This window comes from Puccinia triticina, chromosome 16A (genome assembly GCF_026914185.1).
Source record: "Puccinia triticina chromosome 16A, complete sequence".
In the NCBI taxonomy this organism is placed as follows: domain Eukaryota; kingdom Fungi; phylum Basidiomycota; class Pucciniomycetes; order Pucciniales; family Pucciniaceae; genus Puccinia; species Puccinia triticina.
This window is the reverse complement of record NC_070573.1, coordinates 4329459-4345038: the sequence shown is the minus strand read 5'-3', so window position 1 is coordinate 4345038 and position 15580 is coordinate 4329459. Positions and strand designations below refer to the sequence as shown.

The 15580-nt window shown below is 43.9% G+C and overlaps 1 protein-coding gene across 1 annotated transcript; it reads left to right on the top strand.

The window, feature by feature from the left end:
• Positions 1–2683: 2683 nt before the first annotated feature.
• PtA15_16A407 (uncharacterized protein) lies at positions 2684–3774 on the top strand (the record flags this gene model as incomplete). Its single annotated transcript, XM_053164094.1, has 3 exons — positions 2684–2845; positions 2956–3382; positions 3452–3774. The coding sequence occupies 3 exons, from the start codon at positions 2684–2686 to the stop codon at positions 3772–3774; spliced, it is 912 nt and encodes a 303-aa protein (XP_053028054.1).
• Between the last annotated feature and the right edge of the window lie 11806 nt (positions 3775–15580).

Genomic DNA, 15580 nt, shown 5'->3' with positions numbered 1-15580 from the left:
TCAAGATGGGCGAGCAGATCATTGCCTGTCATTTGGGCGGTTGTGAGTTGATAAGTGAGACCGGGGCTGAGAACAGCAAGCACAAGGTGGTGAGGTGAGTGATTGATGTTGGTGGAAGGATCATTTATTGCAAAATAATTAATACAAGAAAAAAAAGACAGAAACAGAAACATATACATACCTGAGGACAGCAAGCACAAGGTGGTGAGGTGAGTGATTGATGTTGGTGGAAGGATGAGGAAAGAGAGCCTTCCACCACTGCTGTCTCAGGTATACTACATACAATTTGTGAAATGTAGGTGAAGTAGAAGTGAAATGTGAAAAGCAGAAAACTAAAGAAAACCTGAGTTATTAACTCAACATGAGTTTGCGGAGGAAATAGGTTATACATCCAGCAGATGAGTCTTGATGAGCCTCCTTTAGGGCTGTCCAGAGCACTCAAGCATTGGTTGTGATGTGCTGGACCTTTCAAACATGTGCGGCATTAATCATGCTGGAGATAGCCCCAAAGGCTGATTTGTTTTCACGGGCCCAGTTGGGGCTGCTCTAGCCTTTGCCACCTTGTCATCAAAAAAATACATGAAATCAGTGGTATTGAGATGGGCCCGCATGAACCAGGTCCACTCTTTGTTGTTGGATCCTGGGCCGGGAGGTTTGAGTTGTTTGATGGTGGTGGTTTTGAGAGCTGGGTGCGTCCAGGTCTCAGGGTTGGGTGTGGAAGACATTGTTGGAATGGGTTGATTGGGGGATAAGTTTTTTGGTGGTTTGGGTTCAGATTTTGACAGTGGTGATGTCATGAACCAAAAGGTTTTATTGAAAAGCGTACGGATCCTCCACGTTGATAGAGATGCTGCGGCTTTAGCGGAAAATGGTGCTCATAACCTGTGGCAATGATAGACTGGAAAAGCAGAAAGAAGTGATGATGGTCTTGGAAGGATTATCATTGCATCAGAGAGGAAAGAACAAAAAAAGCAAAGAAGAGAAAAAGAAACAAAGAGACACTCACCTGGAACAGCAGAAAGCAGTGATGATGGTTGTGGAAGGATGAGAAAAGAGCCTCACACGTCTGCTGCTCCAGGTGACTACAACATGGAGATGTCACAGACTGTGATATGTGAATGATAGGTTTGAAGCAGTGAAACATGAGGAAAAGAGACAGAAACACTGTACAACCTCAACAAAAGTATGTACAAGAAAGCTGAGAATCAGGGCTACAACATGGAATAGGAGGCTTTGAATTTTATGCTGAGAGAAATGAGTACATACAAGAGATGTAAACACAAAAATCATAATTTTCTGTGGAAATGTCTCTCAGCCTCAGGCAAAGAGTGGGAATTTAGTCCTAAGCCTTTCCTTTGGAGATGCTTCACGCCTTCTTGGAGAGCCTTAGTTAAGCTTGCTGAAGAATACGGCCGCGCGGTCGTGGCGCCACAGCCTTTTTGAATTTTCCCTGCGGTGTTGTGGCTGTAGTGGCTTGTCTGCAACCAGAGGTTGTTTTGAGCTTACTAAGCCTCTCCAAGGAGGCGCAAAGCGTCTCCAAAGGAGAGGCTTACATGTAAACTTGGGGTTGCGGCCTGAGAAGACCGGGTTTTTTGCATTATTTTGTTGTATTTTGGTTTCAAGATCCTGCAGCACCTACAACTTGGCAACCAATCTATAATTCCTGTGACAGATGATTGACTGTTGGCCAGCTCTACAAATGGTTTCAAACACAACAGCAGCTTTTTTTTAAAGATTTCAAAAGTTCAGCACATGTAGGAAGTCATGAGGATCTCAATGGTGCCATCGGCTTCTCAAATTTCAGGGGGGTTGGGGGTCATCTGGGGGGTTTTATGGTCTTTCCCGCCATTTGGCTGGTACTGCTCACGCAAGAACCTCGACATTGCACGCAAGTCCCTCCCTAGGGACTTGTGTTAAGTTCGGGGTTGTTTGGCCTTGTGTTTCTGTTTGAGGTGCCCTTACAAGGCATCCTCTCTCTCGGAGGGGTTTTTTCCCCCAGTTCTTTTTCATATGCAGGCCATCTGCCAGTTTCCTCTCATCTTGTGCGTGTGTCTATTCCGCTGAGCCTCTGCATCCTGAAAAGCCCCGCTTCAGATCCAGAAATATCCGCCCATATCCGCAGGTTTCGGAACCTCGGGTTTCAGATATCTGGCTTGATCCGCGGTCCCTCGACAGATATCCCGGATTATGTACCGGATATCCCACGCGGGATACTGGCTAAGGGTTGAAGTCGGCCTGTCGGTCAGTAAGCAGGCGAGAAGGACCGAGTACCGATGCACCTAGCTGTCGAACCAGAAAATCTGTTCTGTATCGTCTTCAAGCTCCATTCCGCGACCCAGAATATTTAATGAAAATCTTGTCTGTAAGGAGCCTATGAATCAGGTATGATTTTCTAAGCGCGTCTATGTATTTCGAGAGGACTCTCTCTCTAGCCCCTTCCTATTCCCCACTGTTTTTTTGGCCTGTGATCCCCCTTTTAAACTTAGATATATTTTGTCTATCAAACTGACTACACATCGAGATTTCATCGTCAACAAGGACTGAATATTTGTTTTGTCAGAGTGAAGTTCATCCTCTCTTTTGTATAAAAAGAATAAGGAAAGGATTGAAAGTAATTACGAACTGGCTGTCTTTTTCTGTGGTCCTTTGAAACCAATCATCCTCCCTCTGCAATAAATAAAATATGAAGGAAGCTCTCTCGACTTTTACCACTTCTCTCTTCAATGCAACCATCTTATTCAACTCAACTCACGCGGTGTTCAATGTCAGATTCGCGTTTCCACCTAATGAGGTGGGATGGTTTTCAATCGGTCATGGGACGACGATGAGTAATTCAAAGATGATGGTAAGTAATATGGCTCATCATAAAAGGCAAGATCGAGAAGCATTGTGGGCAAGTAGTTTTTCAACGGCTCAAGAAAGTTTTTTCTCCTTACCCTCTTCCTCCATTAACAGATCATGTGGCCACTTCATCAGAACCAGCGGAACACCCAATGGATGAAAGCGTATTGTCAAGCCTCTGGACACGCCCTGCCAACCCCTATACTCAGTTCACAAATGGATTTAGTCCGAGTTGAAGGCTCGGAAGCTAATCAACTCAATCACACTTTTCCGAGTATGACATACACCAGGCCTTTGGTACTCTCAGACGTGGACACCTTCGAAAGAGCCGCGGATCAAAAAATAGTTTGGGCGATGTCTTCAGTCGCCCCAAACATAGATGACGGAAATTTGGCCTTGGGATTTCATGATAGAGGCTATGGAACTGCCGTCCTAAATTTTTCTGCTCCACAAATCGTCGATGGACTAATTAGGAGTAGTGCAAGCGGGTTGAAGGAGCTCAAACATTCAAAGAGACATGACACCTTGATCACTCTTCACGGTCAGTTTTGCCGCTGTCTTGAATATATGCATGCCGTGGGACTTACGGCTCATTCAACACCATGTCTAGCAACCTTCCTCTCCATCTCCTGGGGAATGATCGCCCCATTGGCAATAGTCTTGGCACGTTTCTTGCGCCAGAAAGGATCTGCAAAATGGATCAAAGTTCACTGGATCCTCCAACTGATTAACGTAGTCTCCACCATCATCGGCACTATTTGCGCTGTCTTCGCAGTTGGCTCCGGTTCGCATCGGGACACGTTCCAAAAACGCTTGGGATTCTTCGTGGTGTTTTGTATGCTAGCCCAAGCTTCCGGAGGCTACTTCATCCATCGGTTAGCTAACAAACCTCGTCCCGATGAAGACGAGCGGCAACCAAGAAAATGTGAGTAGTTTGTCACGCTTTTTAGTATTCAGAGCTCTATCTCGTCCAATTTTCACCTACCTACCTTATAAATTATCGAAACCAAGGACCCATTATATCTGAAGTTCTCGGAATAATGTCCACATGAGTCGCCACCAATATACTTGTTTTTGAGGGGACGCCATTGATGTGGGTGCAAGCAGCTAGCTAACAAACAACTATTTCCCCTCTTGAAATCAATCCCTTGCGCGACAATTCATTTAACCTCTCAGCAATAGCAAATCAACTTCATAAAATGGGCGGCTGCGTCCTCGTAGTCACAGCATGGGTGACGATAGTCTTTGGGATTAAAGAGTGGGAATTTCTTGGCCGGGGTACACCGATTGCAGTTTCGATTCTCATTGGCATCACCTGTACCCTCTCAGCTCTTGTCTACGGCGTGCTTATTTTCAGGGAAAAATGCGGCGATGAAAACACGGTCAAAAGTTTGAAGGTCGGGTGATCCGAGCGCCAGGACGAATTTGCGTAGACGCAGTACGCGATGCCTTTGGACCGAGTGTGATGATACGGAGTGTTCGTTTCTCTCTGTTGTAAATCTTTTATGGTTATAATTCAGCCAGTAGTAGTAGAACTATCAAAGAAACAGAAACACTAGCTTAACTAAGCCTCTCAAACGTGGGGTCCGGGGGACCCCGCCCGGAGGGCTCTCCGTAGGAGAGGCTTATGCATAATTAAGGTGTTCAAAGTTGAAATCATAAAATTCTCATTGCATAAAATCATACAATCATAAAACTTTCAAATGATGATTTTATATGTACCATTTTAGAAATGTTGCTCTAATTTGAGTGTTTGGGTGTACATATTTTTTTCACCTCAGAATTTTACAATTTTATGGTGTTATGATTTTATGCAAGTCAACTTTGAACACCCTAAATGTCTGAAAGCTGGCAGACAAGGGAAGGATTTTCAACCCTAAAAACACAAAAACAGAATTTAAAAATCAACAACACATGTACAGAGAAATCTGAGTAGACAGTTCTCTCAGCAGTACTGATGCGCACTGCCTGCAGGATGGCGATCTGCCAATGTAACCTACCCCGGAATTTGTATAAGACGGGAGGTGTTCCCCCAATTAATGACAAGCGCTATTCCACTCTCTTCACAAGCTCAACAATCACTAAGTTCGTAAACCCGAGGATACCTGAGATCAAGTTATCATGTCTGCTTCCAGTACTGTTTCTGGCAATAGACCGTTGGCTTGCCAGAGCCTTTTTGAAATTGAAGAAGAGGTGAGTCTTGGTCCTTCAATTCATAGGATCCTACTAACTCCAATTCCACAGACGCAGGTTCTGGTCCCGGAAAAACAACAATACGGCTTAATTTCCACGCCATCTCTCTTTACCTGTAATGAGGAGGATCCTATGTATTGCAAGGTCGCCTTACGGACCAACACTTCCAGGGATCATGTATTGATCAAGGGTTGGATGTATAAGATTAATGCCAAAGCGTTATTCCTTAACGAGGATTCCAAAGTCCCTGTCCTTAACTATCTGCCTGAGAGGGCTACTAAAATCTGCCTCACGGAAAACTTTGCAGGCAATACCGTCAATGATGCAAATTTCTTTGGTGTTGGTTTAGTTGTGTCGTTTCAGAAGGACAGCAGAGAAGAAAACCCTAGGCACGGGCCCTGCTTGACTGCGGTTGTATCTCATAGTGACTGGGATCCAAATGTTAGTGGACAATTTATTTAAAAGACTCTCATTATGCTAACAGAACACTTCAGGATTGTGTGGTCAAGAGTTGAAAGGTAAAATATATTGTCGCGTCAAGCCCTCGCCTGATCAAAACACACAACATGTTTTGAGAGGGCAAATAATTTTTCTTTGATGGGGTATTGGTTGGGTGGGATATGAAGGAGAAGATGGCAATAATTGAGGTGAGCTCTATACAACGATTTTGATCAGGATGTACATTAATCCTTCCATCAGGTGGTTTACCTGTCTCCAGTTGGCCCGGCGGGAATCGGCTCTTCAGGTGCTTCAGCTTCTGCAACAAGCAGTCCCGACAGGAAACGTCAAGTGTGAGTTAGTCCCAGGAAATATCACAACAATGTAACTTCTGATGAATTTGGAATGTGCGTGTGCAGTATTTGCTTCAGTTCCACCAGTGATCCGGTGGAGCCAGTTGCTTCAAGTTCAACCGACAGATATATCCCGGATCAAGCCAAAGCTGCACCAAATGGCTCCATGGGACAAGGCACCATTACAAGCAATCCATTGGACGTTGAAGTCCCCCTGAATGCTATTGCAGGCGGCAAGAAAAGGTTCAAAAAGAACTAAAAATTGCGGAAAACAACCAACTCCAATTATTAGCAAGCCCGCTCAATGGGAGGTACAAACTCTGAGCATTTGGTGCATCGCGCTATTCTTGTGCCGTTGCATTCCTTTTGTTGTGATTTACTTTTTACTACGCGACTAAGTTCTTTGTTATACTCAATGTCTCAATGCGGCTATGTTGTTGAAAGGGGAGCCTTTCATCCTTGACTTCACCGTTGACTGCACAGATCTTTCATAATCCCAAATCCTATCCCCTTCTGTTATCTATTATTCAAGTGACTTTCTGCTTTACCATACATATCTTTCACTCATGTCGTATATTGGACCTGCGTGTTTGTCTGAGGCAGAGAATACCAAAGCTTCATTGTTTGTTCGATGCATCCCCAACGGCGCTCATTTACTTGGAAATTGTGATATGGCATGCGTGTTTTGCGCCGCATTGCATTGGGCTGAAGAGCGAGCAATCATCAATGTGAATGGAGACAACAGATCATTCTCGAACTGCTGTCAAAAGGGGAAGGTCAAGTTACCCCACGACTTGGCTCCTGGACCTGGATATCTGTCAGGGTTTGTCTCTTATGTGACGTAACTCTGATGGGTTTTAGCTCGCGGGCCGCGGCGGTGAAGTAGCGGCAAGCGGAGAATGGTCACACTATAGCTGGAAAGCCAGTGGAATAAAGTCCAACTCAACGCCAAGAGGCGGAGGGACTGGCACCCTTACATATGTAAGGGGACGCGGCGAAAATCAGTCAAGCGCCGTTGCGTATAAGGATTAGCTCACTTATCTTCTAGGTTACAGGTGTGATAATAACGCCTGTACCTAGGGGAAGGATACACAAAGGGAGGAGAAGCTGTGAAGGAAGAAAAGGGTTAGTTCAATTATGTAAAACCCCACTCACTGTAAGTTCAGTAAGGTACACGGGTTTGTATGGTAATAATCTTGGGGGAAAGATCTCTCCAGAAGAAAGATCCCCCCCTTTTATATTACAGGGACCTGATCTTCCTTCGGGTCAAGGCCCCAGAGGGATCCTTAACTCCAAGGAGGGAGAAGAGGTCCACGGAATTCAGAGGAGGAATTACATGAATAATTATGTAATCTCTCTATGTATGGTAAATCCATAGAGAGATATACTCCGTTAGTACATTATTATTCTCAATCAAGGTAAATACATAATAAGTGTGAAATCATACAGTTTAGTACATATAAAGTGATGATTGCAACAAAAGTAATATTATAAGACAACAAGGAGGGGTTGAACACAGGATCTTACACAAGATCAAGATCAACCTTAAGGTAGCCTTTAGCCATTGGGTTACACTACGGGCAAATAGGTGTCGTTGCGGCCCGCAGCGTCACCTGACGTTGCATTTGGGGTCGCGGCCGCAGTGACTGCGCCTACTTGCGCAGTCACGCGGGCTTGCAACGACAGGGTGACGCTGCATCCCGCAGCGACAGCTACATGCCTGTAGTGTTACATGAGACACTACAGGCATGTAGCTGTCGCTGCGGCATGCAGCGTCACCCTGTTGTTGCAGGCCCGCGTGACTGCGCAAGTAAACGCAGTCACTGCGGCCGCGAGCCCAAATGCAACGTCAGGTGACGCTGCGGGCCGCAAAGACACCTATTTGCCCATAGTGAGATGTAATTATCATTGTAGGCACATGGACAATTGTCTCAGTGGCTGACAATATCCGTTGTTTTTTGAAAATCTCTTGACTGGTACTTCTATAGGTAAGAGTAATACCATCCTTTCTGAACGCACTGCAAGTGGCTGAGTTGAGTGGAGCTATTTGTAGACGCCAAGAATTTCCAGAAGTATATCAGGACATACAATAACACAATATCTTTTACGTCTCTTGGTTTCACACTCAGTGATCAAGCTGTGAAGATCCCGGCCGGAGCACCTGTTTTTACAATTCAGGGAGGTTTGTCTCACAAGATTGGCCCTGTTCAACCAGCATCGTCCTCAGATGCCCACTTTTCTCAGATTTTTGTCGTCAGGGATGGGGGTTTAGACGAGGCAAATTATCGCAAAAACTGTGCTCTTGGTTCACATGCAAGCAACACTACACGTGACGGGATCAACGTAAAAACTATTGTGAAGTTGCAGGACTTCATGTATAGATACAATCCTTACGCTAAACTGTATTGGATGGCAGGAGAAATCATCAAGAGAGGGAAGCACATTTTGATGGTTCTCAAGACTGTTGAAAATGCTCAAAAGGATCCAAGGCATTACAATGCTCCAACGGTCCAAGAAGTAGGAATTATAATTGAGGGTGAAGGAGTCCCCAAAGCTCCCCGTCAAATTGTTCTCCATCAAAGGGGAGGAAAGTTGCAAAGGATATCGGACTTGCACTCAAGCTATTTTCTGCTGCGATATCCTGTTTTTTTTTCCTTATGGTGGTCAGCAATGGGAACCAACCTATTCTGTCTTGTCAAAAGATGGTGCGTGCAGGTTTTCTTGATCGTGACTTTGAAGTTGATTGATCTGTATCATTAGGTAAAAGTCGGAGCGTTAGTCAACTCGAATGGATGGCGTATCTTTTGTTTTTGAGGGAAGGCCAATTCTCTCCAATTCTTGCAGGCAAATCACTATTCCAACAGTTGATAGTCAATATGTATGCGTGTGTGGAGAGCTCAAGGTTGAACTGGTTCAAGCATAATCAGGATGCGCTGAAGGTACAGATGTATGCAGGTTTAGTTGAAGCTCTAGACCAGAACGCCGAGCCAACGGGCCGGAAGATAGTCTTGCTGTCATCCTTTATTGGAGGTCCAAGACATATGAACCAATTATATCAAGATGCAATGGCGCTGGTGGCGGAGTTTGGGCCTCTGGATTATTTTATTACAGTGACAGCTAATCCAGCCTGGCCGGAAATTGCAAAGATGTTGAAGCACGGCGAGCAACCAGCAAACCACGCTACAATCATAGTCCAAGTGTTTAAAATGAAGCTGAAGTATTTGATGAAACTACTGTGCAAAAAGCAAAGGCTTGGGAAAATTGTGTCGTATGTATCGACAATTGAGTTCCAGAAGAGGGGCATGCCTCACATGCATCTTATGATTATGGTTAGTGAAGCCAACAAACCCAATACACCTGCAAAGATCAATAGTGTTGTTACGGCTGAAATTCCGGATCCAGAAAAGGAACCAAATCTACACCCCATTGTAGCCAGATGTATGCTCCATGGGCCATGTGAAGGTCAAACGTGTATTCGAAAGGGCTGATGCCGTTTTTGGTTTCCAAAACCATTTGCGCAGGAAACTACTTTGGTTGAAGGAGCATACCCTACATACAGGAGACGGGATAATGGTCAAACGATAAAAAAGGGATTGACTCTTTTCAATAATACAGCTGTGGTCCCCTACAACAAGTTCTTATCCTTGCACCTGGATTGTCACGTTAATGTGGAGGTGGCAGTCGGGATTCAAGCTGTCAAGTACTTATATAAGTACATATGCAAAGGGCACAATTGATCTTACATGGCGCTTCAAGATAATGATGAAACGGCCGCGTATGTTGATGCACGTTATATAGGTCCCGTGGAAGGTAAGCCAGGATTGTTTCAAGATAGTTTATTAAAGTCATGTTGATATGATCCCTTTAATGTCCAGCTGCTTGGTGTTTACTGCAGTTTGAGATGTCTGATCGCCACCCGGCGGTGCAAAGACTGGCGCTCCATGAAGAGGATGCTCAAGGTGTACTCTTCAAGACTATCAAAGAGGCTAAGGACAGGATCAATTCAGGCCAAGCTTTGCAAACAATGATGACACAATTTTTCAAACTAAACCGCGATGGAGTCCAAGGGCTCATGAAAAATGCGCAAGAGTGTTTTTATCATGAAATCCCAAACCATTTCTGGTGGGATCCTACAATAAATGACTGGAAACCCCGGAAGAAAGCAATGGCAACAATTGGTCGGATCTATTTTGCTTCACTGCATCAAGGCAAAAGATATTACATCAGGCTATTGCTATTTCATAAGAAAAATATACATTCCTTTGAGCACTTGCGGACAGTCAATGGAGTTATATGTCAATCGTTTCGTGAGGCGGTGGACATGATGGGTCTTATGATCAATGACAAGCAATACGACCACGCTATGATTGAGGCAGCATCATTCAAGACAGGATATCAGCTGCAATTGATGTTCTGCATTATTTTGGTCCATAGTCCGCCTGCAGCGCCGATGTCACTCTTCAACAAACATATCCGGTCTCTGGCAGAAGATCTGAAATACAAATTGATCAACGAATACGGGTTGGACGATGCATCTGAAGGGGATCTCAAAGCTTTCACTTTGTACCATCTAGATTGAATGCTTACATTGATGGGTTCAGGGCTCTTGACCGTAGGATTGAGGATGGATGTGTTACAGCAAGAGTTTTTGTCTCAACTTCACTTCAGGGGCGTCGACATCGTCAACAGCGTTGACATTGTCGATCACTGGATTCTCAACGTCGAACTTTTGAATCCGGCCCAGAATCTTTTTTATGATTGCGTAACGAAATCTATCAAAAGCGCGAGTTTTGAGCCTGAGTCTCTATAGTGACAGCAGGACACAAGAAATGGGGGGCAATAGTTGGATTTCTTGGGATAAAGAAAATACAACTATAAGAGAGAGAGAGAAAGAGAAAAGAGAAAACAGAGCAGGATCAAGATGAAGAGAAGTACTAGGTTATTCTATTGGGAATGCACATCCACTGGCAATGCTACTCTTCAGAAGAGTGCTGCTAATCTGTGCTAAGAAGTGCTACAGCTTCCTCTCAGGAGGGTATCTGGATTAGATAAGTTTAATCCAGCCACAATTTTTTAGCTTCCTTCTGGATAGTCAAGGTTCTTAAAGGGAAACCTGAGGGACAGCCCTGAACCTAGATTTTGAGGCAAAGGCCAAATGATAAGAAGGGACAGCCCTGTGATCAAGATAGAGGCAAAGGCCAGTAGATTTGGAGGGACAGCCCTGTGATCAAGAAGAAGACAAAACCAGCAGAAAAGAGAAGATCAAGCAAGACACAGAGGTGTACCTCTGAGATAAACAAGGTTCAGTGAAAGAGGTTACTTACTGTCAATATCCTAGGCGCCTGTGACGGTAGGTATACTGGGAGTGTAGTAATCTCTTTGGTGGTGATCCTGGGGTTCTCTGGGGTGTGGTTCTGGTGTGCTGGAGTCTGTAGATCCGCCTCAGGCAAGGGGGATCCTGACTACAAAAATTTTCACAGTTTGCTTATCTAATTTACATATGTACATGTGGTTTGGCGCGCCTGGTAGCGCTGACACGTCACAACTGCGCATGCGCGTCACAACTCAATAACTCAGGGAAGGAGTATAGTTACAAGGAATTGATGAGTTGTAACTAGGGTTAAAATTGCATGAGTAAACAGAATATGAATTCAAAACAAGTTTATCTATTAAGATAAAAAAGATATAAATTAATTCATATGTAAAAAGTAGAAAAAGGCAGACTTTAGGTCAGCTGAGTTGACTCTAAGGCTGACAATTTGTCAAGTTTGCTGTCAATCAGCAACGTCCGCCCCATTTTGCTCAGGGTACGGTTGTAGCGCTCCATTGCCCCATTTTGGTAATGATGGTATGGCAAAGCCCGTTCAGCTTTAATTCCCTTGTTCGCAAGGAAAGTAAGAAAAACGTTACTGTTGTATTCGCCCCCATTATCACTCCTGACACCTCCCCGCCATCGTCGTCTCAAGAAAACCTTAGTACTCCTGTGAATCACCCGTCAGATACCTCCGTCTCGTCATCGCATCTAGACGAAGAGGCCGCCATTAGACCGTCTTATGAAATACCGTTCTCTATTCGAAGAGCGCACTCGTTCGTCGACAACGTCCACGCGTACAACGCTGGCATGCGGGATAGCTTCAAGCCCGAAGAGGTCGATGCCTTGCGCCGTTACATCCAACAAGGACTCCTTTCCTTTGCTCGCGAGGACCTGGACGACCCGGTTGCCGCACGAAACGCACGCCTTAGGTTGTATAGCCGGTTCCACGACGCTTTTGCACATGTATGTTGACTTGATTCTGTATGTATATGAAGAGAATTTTTAGAGAGAGAGATTTGATTACAATACTAATATTTTTTATTCCTGTTTTATTTTGATTTTTAGATGGATACTCATTCCATCATAGAGGCCATGGTTGAGGAAACTGAGGAGAGGAATGCCCTGGAGCTATTAAGGATGAGGGACCAAGTGGAAGAGGAAGAAGATGGTTGGAGGGTAGAAGCAGAAATGGAGAGGATAAGAGCTGAAGGTAAGTTCTAATATATTCTATTTTTTTATTCTTTATTGAGGATTTTTACTAATGTTATGCTTTAATTTTATTTTTATGTCTTTTGATTTTATCTTTTTTATTTTTAGATAAGGAGAAGGGAAAAGAGAAGGAGAAGGAGAAGGAGGAAAGTGAAATGGAAGAGGGTGATGTAATGATAAAAGAAGAAGAGGTGAGCTTTTGATTCTATATTTAGTTATTTTATTTGAGATTGTTTGCAGCTGATTTATATTGATTTGTTTCTGATTTGTTTCTGATTTGTTTATAGATTTGATTTGATTTTGTTTTTATGTTATTGTGTAAGAAGATGAGAAAGAGAAAAAGAGAAGAGAAATGCATTGATTATTCCTTGTTTATTGTTTTCACCTGGAGTGGTATTCCTTGACATGAACTGCAGCAAACCTTCTGGCTAATTCTGTGCCATCTAATTCTTCCAAGATGTAAGATCCTCCTGGTTTTTGAGCCTTGATTCTGTAAGGGCCATTCCATTTGTTTTCAAAGAGTTTGCCAAACTGAGAGTCCAAAGATTTATTATACACTACTACTAATTGACCTTTCTTTAGTGGCTGTCTTGATGTTTTCTTCTTGTTCCAATAGTCCACAGAGTTCTTCCTGGAATCCATAAGCTGATGGTGTGCTTGCTGCAAGATGGTATCCCTGTTTTCAAGCTGCTGAGTCCTAGCCAATAAAAGATCCTGAGTTGATTCTACCTTTGACCAATCCACTCCAAAGAAGGTTTCCAATTCTAGGTCAATGGGTAAGATGGGAGGCTGTCCAAGAACTAGTTCATAAGGTGAGTAACCAGTTGATCTTTTGGTGGAAATTCTGTCTGCAAATAAAACTAAAGGTAAATAATTCCTCCACTTCTTGCCTTCTTTTCCACAGAGCTTGACCAAGGTATCCTTAATTGCCTGATTTCCTCTTTCTACCATACCATTTGCTTCAGGATAATAAGGGGTGGTGACTTTGATTTTGATTCCAGATTCCAGAAGGGATTTTTGAAATTGTTGTCCAAATTCAGAGCCTCCATCCACAGTGACTGACCAAGGGGCTCCATATCTGTAGATCCAGTTGTCCAAGAACCACTGAGAGATTTTCTTTGCTTGAATCTTTTCTAGTCCAACTGCTTCTACCCATCCAGAAAGGTCATCTCTTGCAATTACCAGGTATTTCCATTTGCCAGCTTTGATGTGAACTGTATCCAAACTGACTCTTCCAAAGATGGTTGCTGCTCCTGTAGGTTTCTTGGGTTCCATTGGCAATTTTGAACTCCTCTTCTGGCAAGCTTCACAAGACTGGACCCACCTGTTAACACCTCTCTTGAGACCTGGCCACCAAAATCTAAGTTTAATTCTTCTGTAGGTTTCAGCAATACCTCTGTGGCCTAAAGATTCATGAAGGGAATTGAGGATGGAATTCTGAGCTGAAGGAGAGGTGACTACTATCTGAGAGAATGGTTTGTTGATCCTGTGCAAGACTCCATTGGAAAGGAAGAAGTTGGCTGATTTATGCAAAATTTGCTTGAATTCCAGGCTGCTGCATCCTGGAGGTTTGTTCATGGTTGAAAGGTATTCCTGGAGGTGCTTCCAAATTCCTTGCTGCAAGTTACTTACCCCCTCCCCCAACTTAGCTGATGTCCCCAGAAGCAGGCCAAAAGAAGAATGTTTAGTTCCAAATCCAGGGTGAGGTTTGATCCAGGTTTCATCTTCATCAAAGCTAGGACAATCATCTTCATCAGAATCAGGGGGTCTTCTTGAAAGTCCATCAGGTAAGGTGAAAGTTTTTCCAGGAGTGTGAACAAGGTCATAGGAGAATAACTGAATAAATCCAATCCATCTGTTCATAGGGGCATTGGGAAGTGAAGGGTTGTTGATCATTCCAATAAGGCACTGGGCATCCACTCTGAGTTGAAAATGTTGACCCCACAGTTTGGTTTGAAGTTTCTTGAGGATCTTGGCAACACCACAGAGTTCTAATTTGGATTGTGAGTACTTTGATTCCCTGGGTGAAAAGACTACTGACTCATATAACACAGGCCTATCCAATCCATCAGAATCCTGTTGAGTAAGAACAGCACCTGCAGCAATAACACTGGAGTCCACTGAGAGTTTGATTAAGCCAGCATCAGGTCCATAGTCCAATTTCTTTAGGGTGATATCAGTTCCAACAATCCTTTTAAGGTCCTCAAAGGCATCCTGGCAATCTTCAGTCCAATCCCAAGAGGAGTCCTTCCTGGTGAGTCTTCTGAGTGGAGCAGTAATGGTTGAGTAATTTTTAATGAACACTCTAACATATACACAGATACCTAGGAATCCTCTGACATCTGAAGGAGTGGTGGGAGTTGGCCAGGTTTCAATTTTGTTGATCTTCTTGATGGATATCCTTCTGCCTTCCTTACAAACCACATGGCCAACCAGATCCAGAGCAGGTACACAGCAAGCGAATTTCTTCCCAGAGATGGTGAGTCCAGCTTCTTCAATCCTGAAAAGAATCCTTTCCAGAGTAATGGCATATTCATAGATAAATCTTCTGATCTGGGGGTTGTCCTTTAGAGTTTCTTCATTGTAGTCAGAGGTTGGTCCCTTTATACCTCCATCATCCACAAAGATTCCCATATGTTGAGGTAATTCATCCTGGAGTATCCACATCATTTGGGCCTGGTAAACTGCAACTGAATTGGTGGCTCCTTGGGGTAATCTGGTAAGTTGAAATCTTCCAAGGGGTGTTTCAAAGGTGGTCAAAGGTCTGGATTCTGGAGCTAATTCTCTTTCATCATATCCTCCCATAATATCACCTAGTCCATAGCAAGCCCTTCCAGTGAATGATTCAATGAGTTCCTCTGTCTTTGGTGGTAGTCCAGCGTCCTTAATGGTGACTTTGTTGAGTTTCTGGAGGTCATGTACAATTCTGAGCTTACCATCCTGCTTCTTTACACAAAATATAGGGCTGGAATAACTGGAAAAGGATTGTTCATAGAGGCCAGTGCTGAGTCTTTCTCTTACCAATTCTATAACCTGGTCTTTGATGGGTGCAGGGATTGGAATTGGTTTCTGTTGCCAAGGTTCATGGGGAATGACTGGAATGATATAAGGCTGTCCATAGGTGTGTTTAAGAAGGCCTCTTTCTGTTTCTACAAAAGCCAAAGCACCTTGTCTAATCACAATTACCCATACCAGCAGGAGATATTCTTGAGGAGAAAGCCATCCAGGAGGT